General features: G+C 35.5%; 1 protein-coding gene and 1 long non-coding RNA gene across 2 annotated transcripts in view; one reads left to right on the top strand and one right to left on the bottom strand.

The window, feature by feature from the left end:
* Positions 1–24,375, bottom strand: part of celsr1b (cadherin EGF LAG seven-pass G-type receptor 1b) — a 47,791-nt gene that overhangs the window by 12,466 nt on the left and 10,950 nt on the right. The window contains exons 2-14 of the mRNA XM_077210826.1: positions 19,471–20,109; positions 16,156–16,378; positions 14,714–14,829; positions 13,472–13,560; positions 8,944–9,101; positions 6,418–6,581; positions 6,009–6,134; positions 4,306–4,472; positions 3,981–4,166; positions 2,952–3,065; positions 2,691–2,865; positions 2,320–2,461; positions 832–952 (exon numbers count right to left, since the gene is read on the bottom strand). Of these exons, the coding sequence (XP_077066941.1) occupies positions 832–952; positions 2,320–2,461; positions 2,691–2,865; positions 2,952–3,065; positions 3,981–4,166; positions 4,306–4,472; positions 6,009–6,134; positions 6,418–6,581; positions 8,944–9,101; positions 13,472–13,560; positions 14,714–14,829; positions 16,156–16,378; positions 19,471–20,109 (2,420 nt within the window). The remainder of the gene's footprint in view (positions 1–831; positions 953–2,319; positions 2,462–2,690; positions 2,866–2,951; positions 3,066–3,980; positions 4,167–4,305; positions 4,473–6,008; positions 6,135–6,417; positions 6,582–8,943; positions 9,102–13,471; positions 13,561–14,713; positions 14,830–16,155; positions 16,379–19,470; positions 20,110–24,375) is intronic.
* On the top strand, positions 9,741–10,954 carry LOC143720437 (uncharacterized). Its single transcript, XR_013196562.1, has 3 exons — positions 9,741–9,839; positions 10,138–10,322; positions 10,441–10,954. It is a non-coding gene; the product is annotated as an uncharacterized LOC143720437 (long non-coding RNA).

Here is a 24,375-nt window from a genome sequence, read left to right as displayed (position 1 = left end):
GTTATCGCAGGAATAAATAAAATTTTAAAATATAATAAAATTGAAAACAGTTATTTTATTTTGTAATATTTCACAGTATTACTGTTTTTACTGTATTTTTTATTAAATAAATGGAGTCTTGGTAAGTATTTCTTTTAAAAGCTTCTTACTTGTTCCAAATGTTGTACAGTAGTGTGCTTAAAGAGTTAATTCACCCAAAAATGAAAATTATCCCACAAGTTACTCACCCAAGCCATCCTAGGTGTAAATGACGTCCTTCTTTCAGCTAAACACAATCTGAGTTATATTAAATAATATCCTGGCTCGTTCAAGCTTTATAATGGGAGTGAAGGGTAACTTACATTGTTAAACCCAAAAAAGTGCATCCATCCATCATAAAAGTAATCCATAGGATTATAAGCCAGCGATTGTAGTTTCTAACGTTATAAATATGGAAATTTTTCGCACAAAAATGCACCGTTTTGCATCAGAAGGCATTTATTAACCCCCTGGAGTCGTATAGATTAGTTTTATGATGGATGGATGCACTTTTTTGGGCTTCAAAATCAAGGTACCATTCACTCCCATTATAAAGCTTGGAAGAGCCAGGATATTTTTTATAACTCAGATTGTGTTCAGCTGAAAGAATAAAGTCATATACACCTAGGATGGCTTTAGGGCGAGTAAGCTATGGGATCATTTTCATTTTTGGGAGAACTAACGCTTTAATACAATAAAAGCCCCATGGTCCAGTTTATATTTACATTGTTGTACAACAAGAAGTCAGTGGTTTCCCATCAGTTCCTGCGCATTATATTGAGAGTCTGGAGCATGCGATCACTTGCAGCTTACCTTGCAGCTACACTCTCCTGTGGTTTTATTACAGTCCCTTTTGAAGCCTTTGCTGACATCGCAGTTACAGGGCCCACAGGTCGGGTATCCCCACCAGCCGTGAGCACAAGGTTGATCCCCTCTGTGTGTGTGCGCACACGTCAAAGAAAGAGTGAAAAGGGGGACAGAGAAAAATAAAATCATGCAATAGTGCAGTTTAAACTACAAACTTCACAGAATGAGACTCAAAACAGCTTATATTGGGGACTGAGACTGATTGGATTTGCTTTGAAATTGGACATAAAATTCCGCTGTAAAATCAAAGCGGTGGTTTCTGACTGCGAGGCAAACACGAAATTGCTTGTGTGAAAGCAATACATCATTCTAAGTCTGCTTCCTTTGTGATCATTGAAAAGAGAATCTTCTCATGGTTAAAGGAAGGAACAGAAACTATTTCAAACAGACAGTATTTGATCCTATTATTTAAGTCTTTCTCCTCTCATGGAAATTCTTTTATTTGTTATTATCTAATTTTTGGAGTTTACAGATTACGAACATTTAAAAGAAAATTCACTTTTTCAAAACTCAAGGGATTCTGCTAAAGAACAGTTTATCTTTAGTTAATGAAAGACTCACCAATTACTGGATCATTCCAGCATTCAAAGCTTTACTTTACTTTGTTGCATTATAAATTAAAGAGTTACGGTGTGGGTGTCAAGGACATGTGGAATTATCAGAATTAAAGGAAAGACCAGATTTAAAGGATCATCATAACAATACCATCACAAATACCGTCACCATCTGCGATCACAGCTTTCGCCACTTACAAAACCTTGGCAGTTCATGAAACAGACCATCAGACAATCAAGCTGTTGTCAGTCAGCGTGTTTAAGCATGTACCGAGCTTTAAATAAAAGTCCACCGATTTTCTTAATCCTAACCAAATCTAAACATAAAGGGACAGTTCACCAAAAATTAATGTTCTGCAATTATTTCCAAAACTGTATGACATTCTTTCTTCTACAGAACACAAATAAAGATATTTTAAACAATATCCCAGTGTTTTTTTTTCCCTTTGTGGCCATGCAATGGAAGTCAATGGGGTATCCAATGTTGTTTTACCACATTGACTTATATTATATGGACAGAAACAATTGAAACAGTCTTCAAAATATCTTTTATATTCCGCGTTGCACAGAAGAAAGACAGTCATACAGGTTTGGAATGATATGAGGGTGAACTATATCTTATATCTCTCTCTATATATATACTGTATATATCTTCAAAAACTAACATGACACCTATTTTATCAAATCCGATAAAAATGGTATGTCTGATCAAGTACTAACCCTCTGCTCAATAACATGCATAATCTGAGACAACATTCATGTCCGACAAAAAATTCAGGACAAGTTACATGCAAAACCTTTGGGTTAGGGATTTGTTTTGAGCCCTAAACCTTAGTAAAAGCAATGAATGAATGAACCAAAGAGAAGGAGAGATACTCACTTGCGCTCACAGTATTGGCCATAGAAATTGTGTCCACACTCGCAGCTGTAGCCATGTTTGGAGCTGGGTTTTCGAACACAGGAGGAAGTGTGTTCGCAAGGGTTCAAGAGACATGCATCCACACAGTCTCTGCCAAAGTAACCTGGGGGAAAGGAAAAGAGAGAAAGAAAGACTGAGAAAGATTCTCATATACACAAAGCTCTAAAAGTCTAAATAAACATGTACAGGAATTTAGGGATGTCTTATGTCCTCCTTTTGATTTAATGATAAACCACGTTTAATTCCAATTTAAATAGGGTCTCAAGCTTTTGGACCCCACTACATTACTAATAAAAAAGGTTTTAGTCCCTATGTAGAACTGTTGGTGTTACCTGGCTCACAGACACACGTGTGAGATGCCCAGTTGTCCCCACAGCGGCTGTGTGTAGGACACAGGTTGGATAGACAGGCATCAGGTATGTTACATCCGTCTTTAGCCCGGACTCGTGTCGCATGCCGTATGTTGATGTTAGCAGTGTTGGTGGAGGTCTCACCCATTCTTAGACCCTATAAGATGACCACATGAAATAACCATGTGAATAAGACAATACACACCTTTAAACAAAGTAAATGTGCTTGTGTGTGACGTTTACCTGCATGCAGCCAGTAAATCCTCCCTGCACAGTGCCGTCTTTCTTAAGCAGTCCCCCGATAAACAAGTCCCTTAGTTTAAGCCCGGGCAGCTCATTGCCGATCTCCACTGTCCTCTATATATATCAAAACAATATCAGAAATATCAGAACTCAAACCACATGCCTTTATTGGTGTTTCTTCAACTAGAGGCACTCACCTAGGGTGATCTCACACTTTTTTTCTTATTTATTTTGTGAAGGTCACATTAAAACTTTTTTTATTCCATAATTTACTTTTGCAGCAAATGCATGGGAAATCTATCATAAAAATACACTGAAGGGGTAGAGTCTTGAATCTACTGCTGCTTCAACACTTTTAAAACAAATAATAATAATAAATAATGATAAAATACACAAAAACACATCTTTTCCATGTATGATTATTTTGTGCATCATTTATAAAGAAATTTATAAAGGATGTAAAAAACTGTTAAAATATGATATAATTGCGTGTAATTACAATACATAAAAGCTACAGTGTTTTTTAGTGTCATTGAGATACTATTATAGGTTTTTAGTATTTTTAATTAGATTCCATTTCTTTATTTACCATTTTCATAATAATTTAAATTATAGTTAATAACTTATGTTTTGTATTTTTTTTAGTTACTGTTTATATATATATATATATATATATATATATATATATATATACAGTATATACATACTGTGTATATAATTTATAACAATATAAAAGTTATTTTAGTACATCATGTTGTACAAATGTTGCTTTGGCAATGTTTTTTTTTTTATATTAACTAATGATAACAAAAATGAACAAATACAGTTACAAATGTATTGCACATGGTTAGTTCATGTTAGTTAATACATTATCTAATGTGTTAACAAATGAAACTTTATTGTTAAGAGTTACCTGAAAGTTTTAATTGAAGTCCACACAGCACCACATTCCCATAGTTGAACATTATTTGTGTTTGAACCAGACTTAGGTGGTCTACTAATAAATATACCTGATAATAGATAATATACCTGAAACATGCCATAATCCAAAGACACAAGAGCCATATATTTGATGTCTTTGCCATCTTTTCCACTCTTGAGCTCGACAAGCACATGATGCCATTCACCGTTGTCCACCCAAACCTGAGGAAAATCTAAGAGGGCCACACGTTTAACACCCAGAAACACCTGGAACCGAAGGTGTCTGTTGCTCACCTGGAAACACAAAGTAAGAATATGAGAAATCTAAGACAAACAAGGATGAGAGCACAGTCTGATTTATCTGCTTCATTAAAAAAGACATATAATGGAAAACAAGATTGAACATGGTGGATCATTGAAACACAATACTAACCATAAGATTAATCTTGGAAAACTCTCCAGCACTGGCTTGCAGCAGAACGCCTGTGCTTTTTCGGGTGCGAAACATAAGACCCATGTACCAGGGAATGGCAATGGTAATATCGGTCTCACTCCATGACACCAGTGCGTGGCCATCGAAATGCAGGGGGGCGGGCATAACTGTGGAAAGAAGACCATCAGACAACAATTTAGATGACATCCAGACTAAACAAAGTTGTTTTATTAACTGAAATCTGTTAAATAAAACAAGCACACACTGAGGGAATCACTTTGACATTCCCTCCTGTCCTGACGCACAAATAATAACTATCATTCACGGACAGAGGAATGTTTCCCAGTCATCCAGGATTTCTTAATCAGGAATGTGAAACGTTCTTACACACCAGTTTCCTCAGGGCAAATATTTTACTTTCTCTATGCGAGGTCTGAACCTATGGAAATAACAGTAGTATATCTTAGACCCAACCCTGGGAGCGTGACAGTAATATTAGTGATATTCATAGTTGGCCTTCTCTTCAGTTTTGCTCAATTGAGATTTTCCACCAACAGAGAAGAAGATTTTCAGAACCCCTGATCTCATTATGCTTTCATTGTGTTTAAAAGAGTAGCCTAAATGTTCTTCAAAACATCACTTTGTGTTCCACAGAAGTAAGAAAAGTGATTTAGGTTTGGAGTGACATGAGGGATTTAGATTTATTTCCACTGGCGGTATTATGACTTTTATGTTTTTTCGTCGACTCATAACATGGTGTGACCTCTCCATCCAATTGATAAACAAAAATAAATAGAAAATGCAGGTTCAACCAGGTTTCCTTACAAGAAATTAGGTCAAACTAAGCTCACTGAAATGTTAAGCTATTTGCAACCCCATTCACTCTTTCAAATATGCATTGACCATTAAAGGGGACTCTTTGTGATTATGATGCACTTACTCAAATGGGTTTACAGTGTAAAAAACTTTAGACAAACAGAGAGAGAGAGAGAGAGAGAGAGAGAGAGAGAGAGAGAGAGAGAGAGAGAGAGATAGATAGATAGATAGATAGATAGATAGATAGATAGATAGATAGATAGATAGATAGATAGATAGATAGATAGATAGATAGATAGATAGATAGATAGATAGATAGATAGATAGATACATACATACATACATACATACATACATACATACATACATACATACATACATACATATAAAAATATATAGGTCTTGTAATTGTTCTACTGCTCTTTGTCCCAGGAACTCGTTTTAAAACTAAAGGAGATCGAGCTTTTTCAGTCGCTGGCCCTAGACTGTGGAATGCTCTTCCCCCTGATATTAGAACTGCACCGTCAGTTGATGTTTTTAAAATTCGTGTGAAAACGTATTTGTATTCTGTCTGTTTTAATTCTTGACTCTGTCATTGCATATTGTATGTATGTTTTTTCTTGTTTTTGGATGTACAGCCCTTTGGTCTACGTTGTAGTTGAAGGGGCTATATGAATAAACGAGACTTGAGACTAGATAGATAGACAGATAGATTGATTCCTGTCTCAGGTATGAGTCGCTGGATTTGTGTACACTTTGGTATGAGGCCAAGTGCAAATCCAGGCAAAAGATGGGAGGTGTCTCTATGTGTTTGTGTCCATTAAGCAAAATCAAGTCAAAGGAAGAATGATATATAGAAAAGAGTAGGAAAGAGAGGATTATCTTACCATGTTCACAATTCTTTCCTCCATAGCCTAATGGGCAGTTACAGGTATGGGTGTTCCATCTATTCACACATACGCCTCCATTCAGACATACAATCTGGCTACAAAAGTCATGTTTTGCTGCACAACCTGAATAGAAAGAGAAATTGCACTTTAAATATTAAGGGTTGGAGTTTGACAGCTTAATGGAAAGCTAAGAAAGGAAAACATTCTTTGAAGAAACAGTGCTGTGAGAAAAAAATATTTAAAGAGGCCACATTTTGTCGTTTTTTTACTGTCATTTTTCTAACGTCAATTTAGAAAGGAAAAAAAGGAAAAAGTTTTGAGTTTGTTTTTTGAATGTATTCTTTTTTTAAGAATCAGAGTAGATATGATTTGTCATGATATGAATCCTTGTTATACAGTTTCTAACCTGCTGAGGTGCCATTATTGGCAATGAAGCCGGCCATGTCTATGGGCTTGCTGTCGATAGTCAGGTTCCTAATGCAGCCCACAAAGTCTCGGTTCTGTATGGGGAAAGCCTCAGGGAGGTTTGGAACGCCACCCAGGAGCAAAGGTCCAGTAAGATCCAGTGACCTGCACACAAACAGAAAGATTCTTGAAGCCACGAATACAAAATCCCAAGTCCCAAACATTCTCCATAATATAGAATAATACAGTTGCATTAAATTACAAAAAAATGTAAAATTACAGGGATTATACCAATCATTTGAAAATTAGATTGGAAATAATGATATGTTTATGTGGGTTCAAACCTGAGATATCTAGACCTTCAGGCCCATTAGGCAAAAAATAGATGACAATGAGTTGAGTGGCTATTTTTATTGTACTTTTTTTTAAAAAAGTGAGAAAACCCCCCCATCCTTTCACGCCTCATTCATCACATTTCATAGAAAACAAACATATTGGTTTGGATAAAAATAAGGACAAGAAGATGAAAGAATTTGCTTTTTTGGGCAAACAATTCCTTCAGTAATGTTCACGCAGTTAATATATATATATATATATATATATATATATATATATATATATATATATATATATACAATAGTGGCCAATAGTGATGTCCGGGGGGGATATTTGTTTTGAATGACCCAACAAGATAAACCATCAAAATATGAGGATTTTTTTTTATCAAATGGCAAACTATAGCCACAGGACAAAAGCATGCATTGACTACAACATAATTAGTTATTCATATTTTATTGGTTCTCTCTAGTTTTGCATGTGTTCTTTGTATGACAGTCTGGCCAAAGATTATGTCCACAAAATGTGGCATGTAACACAAATAAAACCATTGACTCCAAGCACAACTACGCAATATGCTTGGAAAATCTTTAACAAATTTTTCATAATATTTGATTAAAGGGTGAAGATGTTTCTACTACGCCGGCAAATTGGGTTAATGCCCTTCATAGCCTTTTTTCTTTTAAAACAGATATTTATCCAGTATTATATGCCAACATCTGGCAGCAATGATCATATCCATCATAGTCTATCATTCATAGAAAGTCTATTAGATTATGAAAATAATCTTGTATTTTCAAAGGATGGTCTGCAAGAAAAAAAGAAAGAACCATTAGAAATAAAATGCGCAGAGCTATTGAAAGCAGTGTGTTTACATATATTTTTTTTATTTAGAATATTATTTTGTTTTATTTGAGAGTTTTATTGTCACCAGATATGCTGGGGTTTTGTATTTCAGCATCTGGGCTTCACATTCTGCTGGATAGCAGTGCATTTAATCTACAATTCATATTGTGACCCATAAATCCACATAGATCTGTAGGTTTATGGGTCAGCACTTACTGCAAGCATATGGTCTAACCCTAGCAGTTGCATTTCAGAGGCTTTACAGACCATATCTCCACTTAACTCAGACGGATCTCCACCATCTAACACTGTGCTGTTCTCCACACAGAGAGACAATTAGCCTACAATGGCAAATCCCAGCTGCAGATAAGCCTAGAGTGTGTTCCCATTGTAGAGCCCATAAAACTTGTTTGACGTGAGACAGAGTGAGGATTGATGGAGATTAGGGGAAAAATGGAGTGTAATGGGAGAAGCAGAATGCCCTGTAATCTCTTTTAATGATCAGCTATTCAACACCCGTCGGTGGTTAGCATGCCTTCGTGTACTCAAGTTCCTCTGTCCTGTCACACTCTCCCTTTCAGCACACAATATCATGTCCGTGAGGGCTTTAGATGGTGGAAACATGAATGAATGTGGGAGACAGAACTGACAGACTAGGAAATGCAACTTATCAGGAAGGGATCACAGACTCCACATGAAATCACAATTCCTTAAAAACTCAATGTTTTATAGCTTCTGCAAGCCATTTTACTTCTGCAATGTCACATATTTCCCCCAAAAAACATGTTAAACAAGATTGTAGGTATTGGCCAGGCTAAATGTGTTCTATTTCAAAAGGAAATATGTCAACCCAGAAAGAGAAATCTGCCCTCAACATGCAATTTCATGATATATTTAATATATGGGGGCTTGAATAAAATAACTTTTTTTTAAATAAATAAATAAACAAGTATTATTAGTATCGATAATAAATTATTATTATTATATTAAATATATATTAAAAAAAATCTTGATGAATATCCTGTTTCACTCTTAAATAAGCCACACTACGCAAGTATTGTGCAAGTTTCATGTTGACTTTAAGAAAACATTTATCTCTTTTGCCTGTTTGGGTCAAAATTTTTCTAGGTTTATCACTATTTTTTTTTAAAATAATAATATTAATAATTATCATCAGGGTGCTGATGTCAATAAAGAAAAGAAAAAATATAAAAAATTTTTTTTTTTAAATAATAATATTTTTTTTTCGTGTTGAATATCCTGATTCACTAAATATGCCACACTGAAGTAAAATAGAAGCAAAATGGGTTGTAAAAGCAGTCTCATGTTTACTGAGAACACTTACTTCTTTTGGCCTGTTTGGGTACCACGGGCTGCACAGCTGTAGTTCCCAATCTGTCCCCCGAAACGCAGAGACATGGCCACATCACAGTCGTCGACGGCAACCAATGCAACCTTTTCCTCAGAGGGGCCATGAGGGATGCCAAGACTCCCTATATTAGGCTTGAATTAAAAAAAAAAAGTCTTTAAATTTTATCAGCTAAAATGTAATGGTAATACAAAGTTAATTTATTTACAGTACTGCTATAAATTGTTTTCTTTATACAATAAAATATATAGATGCTTTTATAATTAATAAATGGGTATCCCTCGCAAGGACATCTGTAATTTGAAAACCCATCATCTAATGTAATGAAGATCACACACGTCTCATGTCTTCTAAAATCCTGGAACAGAATTCCAAAGTTTGTGGATCAGAGCAACATTTCCATTCACACATTTGTGAATTTGGAGATGATAGATTTTGTTTGTCTGTAATCTCTAACACACAGCATGAGATGCTTATTTACCCCTCTGTGACACTCTGGCCTTCTCAGCTCTAATTAGATTATGCCAACGAGACGCTGGCACAGAGGAGATACCAGACAAAGAGAGTACATCATTTCATGTACAACCTCCCCAGAGACCCAAACGGTTTCCACAAAACAGCAGAAATTTTTATTATCTCTGGCAACACCCTTCCCCCACGCAAGAGTTTTTTTGAAATTTTCTCAGCTCATTAAAATTAATTTTGTGGTGCGAAGGATGTGCTGAGTTGATCTTTGATGTCTGCCCTGTGGTGTTAACATTTTTTCAAGTGACAGTTTGCTGTGATGTGAACATCACTCGCTCATGAAGTCTATCTAGTTATCTGTGTAGCCTTTGCTGAAATAAAAGAGAAAGAAAACAGAGTAAGATTTCGTAAGTATTTGTCTATGTTACCAGAACAACAACGATGATAAATTCGCTGCAAATTATTGCAGCATAATAATAATAATAACTATTATTATTGTTGTTGTTGTTATGCTGCCTATAAATCAAAGTGATAATTAATATTAAATGACTGTCAATATTTATATTCAACATTGCATAACAATAAATTACTAAATGTTACTATTTATATTCAACTCATTGTTATTGTATATGTATAAATGCTAAATAAATAAACCTCTAACTAAAAATTCAAATATTCATAAATCAGATGCCATCTTCCTCTCAGTTGTTTCCATAGAGAAGAGAATAAGAAGGGAATGTGAGTAGACTGATAAACTGGTCAACAAGGAAATCCATGAATGGGAGAATTCCTACACTCTGATGCAATGAAGTGTCATGGAATAAATCCAACCGGTCATGGCCTGAAGCGGACTACTCAGTCAACAGCAGTCAATTTAGCTTTAAAAAAAGGTGTGAAAACCTGGTGAAAAAAACTGTTTGAGACACTTTTAACAGGCCGAATACCCTTCAAATATCATGTTTCTACTCCTATTAAAGTGGACGTACGTCTCTTTACAGTTTTTATTAGGTGCACGACGAACATGGAGAAAAGAAAACTGATTCAGGATCGGAGTGTTCATGACCCGTAGTCACCGCAACTCAACCATCTGCCACTCAAAATTAGGATCCGCTTCCATTGTAACATTTTAATGATCCCAAAATCTCTGCTGTCTTGAGTCCAACGGTGAAAATGAACTCAATGACAAGCTCAATGCCCTCAGGAACACACATGCACACAAATCCCGACAACTGCTATTAACCTCCACCCTTGTAACTCATCAGCCTTCTTGTTTCAAAGATCAAAACAACGGTTCATGGATTCCGGTGGCCTAAACATGAGTTTGTTCCTTTCCAAATATGCTATTCAGTCAGAAAAAAAAGAAAAAAAAATCAGTGATCTGTTTCAGATACGAAAACAAATTTATTGTATTATAAGGTTGAAAAGGTTGACAACAATATTCTCTGTTTGGGGTCAGTGAAAACCTACAGCTGTCTGTAATAGCTCAAAAATTATACTTTTTAAATACAAGTAGGCATTTAAAGATTCTTAATCACATGAGAACTGACTATAAAACAAATATCACCTGATTATCACTCTTCAAACGTCCTCTATGTCCTTCAGATACAAAGTATGTATAAATACAATGAATTTTTACATGCTAAGCTTTTATTACTGGTGTAACCAGTGTAATACTATACTTATGACAATTGATTTTGTTTTCTTTTCAATTAATTTTTCTACCATGAGCATTTAGCAAGGTCAACTAAATACTTTTCTTTTGAACTTTCTATACATCAAAGAATCCTGTAAAAATCCACTAAAACATTAAGCAGCACAACTGTTTTCAACATTGATCATAATAAGAAATGTTTCTAGCAGCAAATCAGCAAATTAGAATGATTTCTGAAGGATCATGTGACTCTGAAGACTGGAGTAATTATGCTGAAAAGAAATATATTACAATTTTGATCAAATAAATGCTTCCTTGGTGAGCATAAGAGACATAAGAGAGTCAGATGAACTTTTAAAATTATTATTAAAATAATCTGTGGTGAAAAAAATCATTGGGATCTCTGGACATCAAACATAAAAACAGTAAGCCTCAACAAACCATCAGGGATAAAGGACCACATTAACTGCCAAACTGTGAATAATGCAAAAATCTTTCCATCATCAAAGAATTGTTTGTAAAAATCGGAGTAGGCAGTCACTTGCTGAGACACTTTAAAATGAAGAGTAACACTTCAAAGCATCACTGCATTACAGCTGCGCCCTGTTGTGTTTGCTTATTATTACTCAAGATAAATATCTGAAAGTGTCTTCAAAGACAACCGGAGTCTATAGACAAAATAACACATAGGTTGAACTTTAGAAAAAGCAAAGATCAATGGGGTCAAATAGAAGTGATTTATATAGTTTTTGAGACACTATTTCACAATATGGTATGCCAGACAATTCAACCAAATCTTGTTAGAAACTTTCGGACATCAAAATAGAAACGGCCAAACGGATGTCGCTAAAGACCCGAATATTTAATAATGATTGCCAAAACATTCATACATTTAAGGGTTAACTTCACCACAACCTTACCATGTGTTAATATTATCTTTCATAGTTTTATTTCATGAAATAAAAAAGCTTTCTGGAGATTTACAATAATAGGCTGTGAGTTTTTATGTTCATGTGCAGCAGAAGAAAAAAAAAGCGTGCCATCTGGCGCTTTTAGAAACTCCAAGTGTGTCATTGTAGTCCCAGATTAACTCAACAGGGGGTTTGCTATTGTCTGCGTTCCTTATCAGACTATATTGAGCTTGGACTTGTTAAATGACAGGGTTAAGGGGGAGATATAGCCACAATGGAGCAAGCACGACATACGCATGGGGGGAAAAAGGACATTGAATCTAAATAGACGCTTTAGCGTCTGATCTTCCATAAGTGTTTACAAGTGAACATGGTGCTCCAATCCAATAATACACCCGCTAACTTGCATGCTACATTATATTATATACATTTTGGATGCAACTACTGGTCTCAGTGATATTTCCAACTTGTGTTGGGCTTTCATCTGTTTAGTGCAACTTGGGTCGCAAATTATGGACCATCAAAAAAATAAACCTTCAGTATTTTGATTCTGACGAATGTTGCTTTTAAGAGACTTCAGTGAGATTCTCTATAGGTTCATTATGTTTCAATTCAGGAATACTGAGACAGAATCAATTAGTTGCTCAAAATGCTTTCTTTCTTTTTTTAATTAATTTTTTTACAAATACTGTTTTAAAGTAAGGCAGCATGTAAATAAGGTTACTAAAAGGTGACTTAGAAACATCAGGGGTTAATGAGAGCTTAATGCATTCAAGCAGAATTAATAGGACGAGTAATTACAATAGGTTAAGGTTTTCGCAATTCAGCAACAACAAACAAAAAAAACTTGAGAACTACTGCTTCAAAACATGAAGAACAAGGATTGAATACCTTATTAAATACCACTAACACTATGGGTTACAAAATACTCTTAAAAACAAGACGCTGTGTAATAAGACACCCAGGTAAAAGAGAAGACACAACTAGCTTTTGGCTGTGAAACATGAAACATGACACATGACGTATTACACACACCAAGCTTCATGAAAGCTGCATTTCAGCAAATGAAATATGAGGGTCGAAAAACTGAACAGGATAAAAGACGTAGAAATACAAGATGTTTCTTTTGACCAGAGTTCTTAGAAGGAGCTGTGAACTTTGATACAGCTAGAGATGCCGCTGATATCACGTGTCTTCTTTCATGAAATATGGACACAGAGGCAATGATCTCATCAAGAAGCACGCGACTTGAGACTTTCTCTGGCATAGGACCAAAAAATTCACGAAGTACAACCAGAAAAAATTTGTAAAACCGTTCTTACATAATGCATTGCACAATCAATGCAATTATGTACTTAATGAATTTAAGAACGACGTAAACGGCAATTCATTTTGCTAATGCTTCATGAATTAGGTCCATTGACTTTCCAAACACATTGACCGCCCCTTCTCATTGTGTTCAGTACAAATGACTTACCTTGTTGTAGTAATGTAGATATACAGTGTGCCATTGTCCATTGCTAACCCCACCAGCTACAAATGGAGTCACTGTGGTTTTAGATTCTCCTAAACAAAAATAACAGGAAAGAGGAAACCATTTCCTCAGTAATTCTGCTAGTGTTAATAGCATTGCATATATATACAGTATATAGCTTAACTCAATATGCAATACAATACAATTCCCAAATAACTAAATTCCAGACTGACAAAATGGCTCCAAAGCACCTTGAGTATTTTAATATGTGTGGCATTTTTCCAGTCTAGTGGACAAAATAAGTAAATCATTATCAAGGAGATAATGGCATGTCAGGACCCCCCATGTCAGCACTTTCCCTCAGTGCATACTGCATACACTGTTAAATATCATAGTTGTTTATATATCTCTCCAACTTAATTAAGTTGAGTGATGCCTAGTAAGCTGGGATGGACCTTTGACCTCTGAAGGTTCATAATTTACCAGAATCACTGTGTTGTTTGATGTTTTACATTCCGGGACAGTGGAGGAAATGCCTTTCACTGTCTTTATTCTCAGCTCATGTGGACGGGTGACCCTCAGTATTGTGGTTAGACGTAACAAGCATCTGCTAATACCAGGACACTCTAGAGATGAATTCCACTATCGTGTTTCCTTTGGAAAAAAATCTGACCGGTTAAAAAGACGGGACGTGGTATTTCACGCACACTGACTAGACAGTAACTCTTGTTGATGTGTGAGGTTTAACAAAACAAAGGAACAGGTAGACAGAGGAAGTGTGTTTTAATGCTCTTTGGCCACCTGCTTCCTTTGGCACAGCTCTGGATGAGCAAATACGCACTAATGTTTGGGATTTGACACTCAAAAAAAAAAAGTAGATGAATATTCAGGACTCTACGGCTTGGTTTAGGCGATTGAAAACCAGTTAGTTGTTAGTAGTTTGAGCAACAAAACAAAACAAACGTTTTTTCAAAACTACAAACTCGATCCAATACAAATATATGTAGTTTAAAATCTGATTAAAAATGTAAAAAAAAAATGAAATTATGTGAAGGTGTCATCATTTACAAAGATTTTTTTATTTAATTTTTTGGGGTATTTTCATTAAACAAAAACATTGGGTACTGTTCTTAAAACAAAACAAAACAAAAAAACGAAAAAATCTAAACTAAATTATTTACATTTTATTTTTATTTTAAAAATACAGATTAATTGAATGTTTAGAGATGGAAGTCAACTACTTACCAGCAGAAAAGGTCAGCTGGATTTGCTCTTCGACAATTTCAATCGCAATGAAATCATGCCTTTCATTAAACCTGCCATTATAAAGCAGCAGGCCGTTTCTCTCCCTGGTAGCAAACCTATGAATAATAATAAAAAAAGCAATATTCAAAACCTAAATGCATCATAATTAGCTTGTTCAGTTCAAACCTTAATGCATAACAATTAGCTTGTTCAATTCAAAGTGTTAAGTAAGATCCACAGGCAATTTCAAAAAGTTTCTTAACTAGGTTTTAAAACATTTTTTACACCAGATTTATCATATTTTCATCAGACATTCTATTTTAATAAATATTCATTTCTGATCCACAGATCAAGAGTCCAGGAACATCCTAAGATCACTCACAACAAAAACATGCATTCTTGACAGGAGAATAAAAAAAGATAGGGAGTGGAGGAAAAGGAAGAGATAAAAGCTGCCAAGAGACACAGCTAGAGGTAATGACGCTGTAATGGACAGGGGAAACTGATACTCTGATGTTTGCCAACCTCTGGTATCTCAGTTGGCCCTGTGGTGAGGGCACCTGGGATTTTTGCAGGGAGAGGTGTCAGATAGCACATGGCAAAGGGGCAGACTCACAGGAAGTAAGAACAAAGATACCTCACCGCACACGGCATCCTGTTTTCATGTTTGCCCTGAGAAGAACTTGTGTGGTTGGTATGCATCCGTGTCTAATTTGCTAGATCGGTTACATGGTAATTAATAAATAGCATAATGGGAGGAGTGGAGGTTAAACAGGTGTTTACCCTTAGAAAATTTTGGTTTTGCCAGCAGGACATTTTCCCAGGACAGAACTGCATGAGATTTGGATGTGAATCAGACATAATTAACTAAACGTGACAAAAATCATATATATTAAAAAAAAAATCTAAAATCATATAAAACGAAATAGAAATATGTCAAAATAATACAAACTAAACTGAAACTATCAAAACCAAATAACTAAATTAGTTATTGTTACTAATAAAATTAATAATTTTATCATCATTAATTAATAAGATTTTTATTTTATTTAAATATATTTACTATATTTTTTATCATTTGATAAATAAATAGTATTTTATGTATTGTAAGATTTTTTTAAGTATTAAAATATGATCTTATTATTACATTTATGATTTTATTATAAGATGTTTTTATTTGAAAAGTATTAAAATATTATTAAATTAATAAAATATATAATTTAATTGTTTATTATGGGATATTTTAAAAGCATTAAAATATTATCTTATCAATAACATTTAGCATTTTATTATTTATTATTTTTATAAGATCTTTTTATTTTAATAGTATTAAAAATGTTATTTTATTAATAACATTTATTTATTATCAGAGAAGTATGTGCATGGATGGATGGATGGGTGGATGAAGTGATAGATGGCGTAACTCTAGAGGGTTTACTGACATGAAGGAGAGGGTGAAGTGGAATCTCTGCCTCAGGCCTCTGAAGGTGACGAAGGACTGGCCAGGGAAGCTGCGCGTGGTCATCTCACAATAGGGCTTCTCGTACTCGCCGTCAGGACACTGGCACAGGAAACCTCCCACCAGAAGGTCCACACACCTGCCTCCGTTCTTACACACACCTGGAACACAGCGGCCTGAGCGCGTGTTCACCTCACAGTGCTCTCCTGAAAAGAAAATACCCGAGAAACATTACTGCAACAAACTGCTTTTTATGTTTTCTGAAGAAAATGCGAGTGGTGTAAAAGTTGATTGTCAAGGGTATTGTTGCCAAGGTGTTGCTGTGCAGTCCTTGAAGAACCTTTTTCCACAATAAAGAACCTTTTGTGCATTGAAACGATTCCATGGATGTTAAAGGTTCTTCATGGAACCATAGATGCCAATAAATAACCTTTATTTTAAAGAATGTAAAAGTTTCTACTGTGATAGAATTTGCAGACAAAAGTTCAAGTTGTTATATTCTGACACACTCCACCTTACAGTTTGTGACAGAATTTTCATTTTTTGTAAAACTAATTCTTTAATAAAATGGACAGTTCAGGTCCTGGATGCTGATTGGTCCTTCCATTCTTGCTAAACGAGGTAACAAACCCACATTTCATACGTCCACTGACACAAACTAAGTGCAATTCAGCCATGGAACTCAATTTCAGATAATATTTGGAAACTTGTTCCCTTCACCCAACCTTCTAACCCAGCCACTTGAGTGAGCTTAGTTTTAGTTCCAACAGAACAAAGGCTTCCAGTTCTGTCCAAACGAGAAGGCTTCAGAGAAAGCGTTGACCACCATGTCCTCTTTGCTTAGTGATTCCAGGCAGGCTGCTGTGCTCACTGACCCAGACTAACCTTTGTTCATACTCTAAAGAAACAGGACCAAAGCCAAGCAACAGAAGAACAATGAAAGAGCCCTGGTGGTCTGTAAGACACCTGTTATGCTCCACTAGCCTCATAATCTGGGGTGAACTGATGACGGCTCGCTATTGGAAGATGCTGCAAGCAAAAGTAGATTTTTGCCAGAGAGTTCCTTTGATATTTTTCACAATAAATTATTGTGTTAGGGGCATTTGACCAAATTAAGATTAAATTCAAGAATAACACGTAGCTGAAAGATAAGACTGCTTAACTTTACATTGCAATAAAGGTAAACTGAACCTGATGATTTTGTTTCCTGAGTGTTTTTTTTTTTTTTTGCTATCTTTACATATATGTGCATACAGGGCCCAAAAATTAAATTTTAACACACTTGTTGACAACAGGTTAAAGGAAAATGAAAATAAATAAATATTAATTAATTAATTAATGACCACAAATATTAAGGTAACACTTTACAATGAGGTCTCATTTGTTAGCATTAGTTAATGCATTACCTATCATAAACTAACAATGAGCCAATATATTTTTACAGGATTTATTTACCTTTATTGCAATTCAAATTTTAATGAAAAGTAAAAAAAAAAAAAGACTATCAAAAATGTTTTATATCGATGTTATATAGACAGATAGATAGATAGATAGAAAGATAGATAGATAGATAGATAGATAGATAGATAGATAGATAGATAGATAGATAGATAGATATAGATAGATAGATAGATAGATATTCAAAGTTGTTTGATGTTGATGGTTTGTATGCCTTTGTATAACGTTTTGCGTGATCATATACTCTGGTAATTGTTTCATTTGCTCGCCACAGCTATATATATATATATATATATATATATAGTTTGTGTGGTTTGCTTTCACCTGAGATAGACGCACCCGTAGCACAGGACACAGAAACATGCCGATAACCATCTTCCCAAAAATCCATCACCATGCTGACAAATGCAGTAGCTGCAGAACAAACATCTGAGGTTTGCTTGGAGGACTTTACCTTGTTGCGCTTGTAATCCTGTATCTCTGATTCCAGGCCAGCTCGGTGTGCACACTATTGTGTACCTGCCATTACCTTGACAAGATCTGGGCCCAGAGGAACTATGTCGACTGGGACACACAAAAGAGGTTCCAAAGAGGTAATGATCCAAATGTCGGTCAGATAATCCCTCATTTCGGAGGAATTACAGGGATACATTACTCTGTAATGAGAGAAACCCATGAGAGGAACTACAGAGGCCACTGTCAACACCTCTAGTTATGACCACATACTACCCGAGGGCTTGACAGGGCAGAGGTTCACTACTCTTTACTGTAGTTCAGAAACCCGAACTGACAAACCGACAGAAGCTGTCAAAGTGAATGATCCAGTGCGGGAGCTCTGAACCTCGGGACTGAGGGTCTGGATACCGTTCCTGCTGTCAGATTTACACAGTATAATTCCTTCCAACAAGAGCTTATCTCCATTCAAGTTATGACAGAAGTAAACTAATGATGCTCTCACCAGTCTGAGCAACTGAGAAGATGTCAATTTGCAAGCAATCTGGAATCAACTTATTAGATCAACCAACCTATATCAAAACTCAGGTAATTGATATTTGCTGTGTTTCCAAAGGCACACATATCTATTAGCCCAACTTTAGCTTGGATTTGGGTTAGAGTAAAGATGTGAATAAACCCCTAAACCAAAGCATTAAAAGTTAGCAAGCAACTTTTTTACGTGAATTATAGCTCAAATCATGCCGTTTGTTGAGAAGAGGTGTTGTATTAATTTTCTAGACAATCAGACTTGCAATTTTCACTTGGCTGGCGATGAAATGGGTAAAAAAGTGTGCACTATTCAGAATTTAATTGACAATGCCTCTTAATTCTGAATTTAATTCCTGAATTCGAATTGAATTTGAATTTAAGTGGCAAACAGGATACAATTCAAATTTGAATGTAAAGATTTAAAATGACCTGATGTTCAAAGAAATTTATATAACTGAAATGTTAAACTACAACAATCAATGACAGGCGATTGATTGATTGATTGATTGATTGATTGATTGATTGATTGATTGATTGATTGATGGACTGTCAAATTGAGCCAGATAGCCAGACAGACAGATAGATAGATAAAGACACAGACAGACAGATAGAAAAGCAGAATTTTACCAAACCCTGAATACAACCTGAACAACAACCAGAACACTCTAGCAACCAGCTAGCAACCACTCAGAACACCTTAGCAACCACATAACATCAACCTAACAACCACCGACAACACCTTAGCATTGTGGCACCACTCAGATTTTCTTCTGAAAATATAACAAATCCAGTTAGAAAATTTAATCTGACATTAATTCTTGAACACTGTTGATACTGTTGATAAGTTGATACTGACCTGTAAAATCTTGCGGACACTCACAAGTGAATCCCCCCTCTCGGCTGCGGCACTTCCCGTTGTTCTGACACGGGCCTGAGTAACAAAGGTCCACCTCCGTCTCACAGTAGTCTCCAGTGAATCCATCAGGACATCGACACCGTAACCCGTTCATGGGGTGTATGGGCCTGAAAAGAACCGTGTTGGATGCCACGAAGGGAGCCGTACTGTCAAACTTCAGAACGGCCACACACTTCATGTAGTTCTCACAGGGCTCACGCAGACAGATATTATCATCAAACGGCAGGACGCGCTGAGTTGAGATTAGCGTCAACAAGGTGCGGTTAAGGTACATCTGCTCCTGCAGTTCCTCTGATGGGAAATAACGTCCCGGTGCTCCACCTGGGAGCAGGGCCGAGAAAGTGACGTTGAGAATGCTACCACTAACATCCGTATCATTTTGGACGTTGAAGACGAAGACGCCATCGGGGCTGGTGGACAGGACCGCGGCTACACCTTCAGTAAAGAGTGAGAGCAGAGGGGAGAGGAAACGCTCCTGAGACATGTTCTCCAGACGAACAGTGATGCTGTTCGTCAACATGTCATCCGTAATTATGGTCACACGTAGGGTGCAGAAGGCTGAGACCTGGTGGAGTCCATCTGTGAAGACACAAAGGGACTCAATTAATGTTTAAACAGAGATGAATGCCATGTCGGGAGCTGGCAGGTGGTAAGTTTACATTCTTGAGGGTGAGATGAACTTTATGAACATGCTCGAACATGGAGCTCAATTCATGTTGCAATGTGATTGTTCACCAAGCACTTCTACCTTCATAGTTTTGAGATCATTATTCACACTGTTTGAACAGCAGTACAACCAGCTTCCTGACAAGCAATGCAATGCATCAGTGACCTTAAAAAGTCCACAAAAGGTTTGTTGCAGAGGAGGTGTTTATTATCGGTCGTATAGGGAATATCTGACACTACAAAAATACTGCACAAAAGTTCATATAATGCTGCTTGTATTATTATTATTATTAGTAGTAGTATTAATAATAATTAGGGATGCACCGATATAAAAATTTTGTCTGATACCGATAATCGATAATTCTTATTGAAAACAGATAACCGATATATTGGCAGATAAATCGTAATCCAAATTTTTATATAATTTTTGAGAGCCTGATTACAAAAACAAAAGTCACACAATTAAAAGCCATGTCCCAATCACACAATTATAATGTTCTCATTATAATTTTATGTAGCCTATATGAAAGACTTGCGATGCACATGTTGCACTTAACTGTATCTTCCTTTTTTGGAGTGATTCCATTAATATTTCACGCAATTCAAAACCATACTGGCAAACAGTTTGCTTCCGAAGTGTCTCAGCTAAAAGACATAATACATTATTTATTGGCTTTAATATATCAGCCAAATGTTCATGCATCCCTAATAATAATAATAATAATAATAATAATAATAATAATAATGTTATGATAAATAAACGAATAAATTAATTGTATTGTATATGCTATTGTTGTTAATATTATAATTATTTTTTACTAGGAAAAAATATGAATATCTTATTCTGATGCTTATTTAAATACAAGTATATTTTTATATATCTGATAATATTATAAAAATATTGCAAAAAATAAAGTATATTATTATTATTATTATATAATATTATTACAATTGATTTATAATAAAAAAATAATTTAAAAATAAAATAAACAAATAAATAATAATGTATACTATTGTTAATATTATTATATTTATTTTTTATCTATTATATTTATTACATTTTTTTCTGTGTGTGGTGGTTCCATTGAAAATGTTGTCAGAGCAAATAAAATAATATCTGAACTACTAGCCTGACGGCCAGCAGGAATAAAAATCCACCTTTCTTTTCATTTATACCCACTTTATCATTACCAAATGCTTAAGAGCAAAAGTGTTTAAGTGTTTTGTTGTACATCTGGCAACTGTGTCACATTTATCCTGTCCTTTTTGTTTGACAGGCATTGTTCATGGTCCAGCGTATTCTTTAGTACCAATTGCGGGCTCCTAGTGTAAAGGGCCCCTATGTCATGTGAATGGAGAGAGCTATAATTGCAGGACAATGAGGACATGTTTCCACTCTGTTACACTGTCTTTTCACATACTGTCAGCTAAGCCAGACATGCAGTTGCAGACACAACAAGGAGTTTCTCTTTTTGCACACACACGCATTTGCATATGCATACAAAAACGCCAAGCATACACATTCAATTATATTAATTCATACTTCACATGCACAAACACAACAGTTGAATAAGTCACAAGTCAAAATTAGTAAATTAAATTTAATCAATTAAGTCAAACAAATATCACCCTTCTTATTTCCATTATATATTATAACTGAGGAGATGAAATAATATTTAAATATCATAGGAATTTTTATTTAAAAAACGCACAACACGGATCATCACAGGCAATTGGTAATTAAAAATATATATTTCCATTAATTATTTTGATTAATGCAATTAATTCAATTAAATTCTGTAATCGATTGACAGCCAAAAACTAATTTCCTCCTATCTTTACGCATTAAAGATGGAGTGTCCTGGCAAGCTTGCGATCTTGGCAAATCACAAATTTGTCACATACAAACCACAATTTTCCCAGAAGTTTCTGTGAGGGGAACGGCTTATAACAGGTCACATCCTGCTCTATTGTGTTCATAATACTCAATAATCCCATAAACTAAGTTTCTTTTAAATATGCTTTGTAAACTTTGCTAAATCGTGCCAGAAATCTGACCCTTATATGGAGAAGAACGCAGTAATGTACATGCTAAGTGGTTGTTTTTCGCCTTTTCTTTAATGAGGTGCGGGCAATAAAATCCCAACTTTGTATATTACGGCCACTCTGAAATGCATTAAGTCTCTCCCTCTCTGTTGACTCTCTCACCAGTAATTGCTATACATAACAAACACTCTGGCATATAATATGATATTACAGAGACACTTTACATTAGATCATAGTACTGATGAAAATTGATCCAAGCACTTAAAATTTGCAGACAGCACTACTGCTGAAAATGTAACTTAGTTCATTTATCTAGTAGTTCATTGTTACAACTGTAGTAATTATCACTACTTAAATGTGATCATACACAAGTAATGAAATTGTCATTGAATTCCAACCTTAAAACTGCATGGTCATCAAACATGCAAAACCTAGTTATTCCCACCAGAAAAAGTGAAACAGATCGTTCCCAAAGTTGTCCTACACATACTAAATAGGCCTACAGGTATGATCTTGGATCCTCTCCAGGAAAAAGCTTGTACAAAAGAAAGATAAGTCCCTAAAATATGTCTATACAATCAATGAGGAATCGCTGTGTTAATATGAATATCTTACACAAGAGTGGGTGGTCCACAGCAGAAACTGTACCAACTGATTCCAGAGACTGCAGAACCAGAAATCAAAGCAAAACATTATACGATCATTCGTTTAAATGGAATAACTTAGCACCTCACCACAGGAAGTCCAGCTTCAACGAATCCCTCAAAACTGATTGTGGAGATTATGACACTAGCAAAGTAAACTACACTGAAATGTTCACAGATTCACTTGGCAACAAACTCCTTTGGAAGACCACTGAGTTGTGACAGTATTTACAGCCTTTGTAAAGAGCAAGTGTCATGTTCAGTTTTCTTTTCGAACAATCTGAGAATGAAGGCAAACACACAGAGCAGCTTTTCGGCACAGTGTTTTCCAAGGGAAAAGGTCAAACAGTCTGTGCAAAGATAATACTTCAGTGTAGTTTAAATACTGACTCGCAGAAGCTGAACTGCAAATGAACACAGTGGGAAGTTTAGAGGTTATCACCTAACTGTTAAACTCTCCTACAGCTAATGTCAACCTCGGTTTCCTGGTTACCAACTATTATGCGGATGACGTGAACCAGAATTTCTAGTCTAAAGGCCTATTTCCACGCACTCTCATGCAGCTCATAATTTGTATGACATGGCAATATCGTATGATATCATGAAACTTGTCTCATATGAAAAGTACAACTAATGTTTTTTAATTATAATCATGGTTGTGTTTAGGTTTGGGTCATACATTTTTATACGACTTTGCCATCTCATCAAAATTTTCACAACTTTTCATGATTGAGAATGGTTGCCTTTTCACACAAACAAACTTTGTGTGAAATCTGTTTGAACTTTCCATTTATTACTTTAAGTAGGCCTACGTCGATACCAAAGCAAAAACACTCATTACAAGTATATATAATTACAATTTATCAAAGCTACAAAGAAATTAGGTCTAACTGTAGTGTACTGTATTCAGGTACAGACATGTAATAATTAGGCCCAAATGTAAAATAACACAATAGTGTTCACTGTAAAATAAATATAGATACATTTTTGTTAAAGCTATGTTTTGTTGTTTGATTAACAATAATGACTTAGACAGCAGCATGTATTTAGGCTATAGGTTGCTGTCACTTTAAGACCAATTGCACGGATCGATGGATCTCATGGAAAATAATGATACACATCCGATTGCTTTCTCAGCTGTTTACATTCACTTAAGATACAACCGACTGTGTTTACGAGATACTTGCCCAATTTTGACAATTTTGTGTGTATGTGTCTGTTCAAGCGCATGGAGATGCGAAAGAAGAATCAATGTGCGCATAGATTACAGTGCGCAAGAGCCGAATTGATAGTAAACCTTAGCAATTAATCCATGAAACGCATGCGTACCGAAACCGTGGGGCTTTGTCTGTACGGATTACGGATCAACTACGATCCTATTAACCCCTAGTATGGCACATCTGAATGTGAATGAGATTTCATCTGCAGTGGAAGGAAAGTTTGGTAACACTTTATTTTAAGGTGATGTAGTTACACGTTACTACATGTA

The sequence above is a fragment of the Siphateles boraxobius genome, unplaced genomic scaffold (genome assembly GCF_051911475.1).
Source record: "Siphateles boraxobius isolate OS27281-9 unplaced genomic scaffold, OSU_SipBor_1 65, whole genome shotgun sequence".
Classification (NCBI taxonomy): Eukaryota; Metazoa; Chordata; class Actinopteri; order Cypriniformes; family Leuciscidae; genus Siphateles; species Siphateles boraxobius.
Note: the sequence above shows the minus strand (reverse complement) of the source record. Positions and strands in the feature narration are given on the sequence as shown.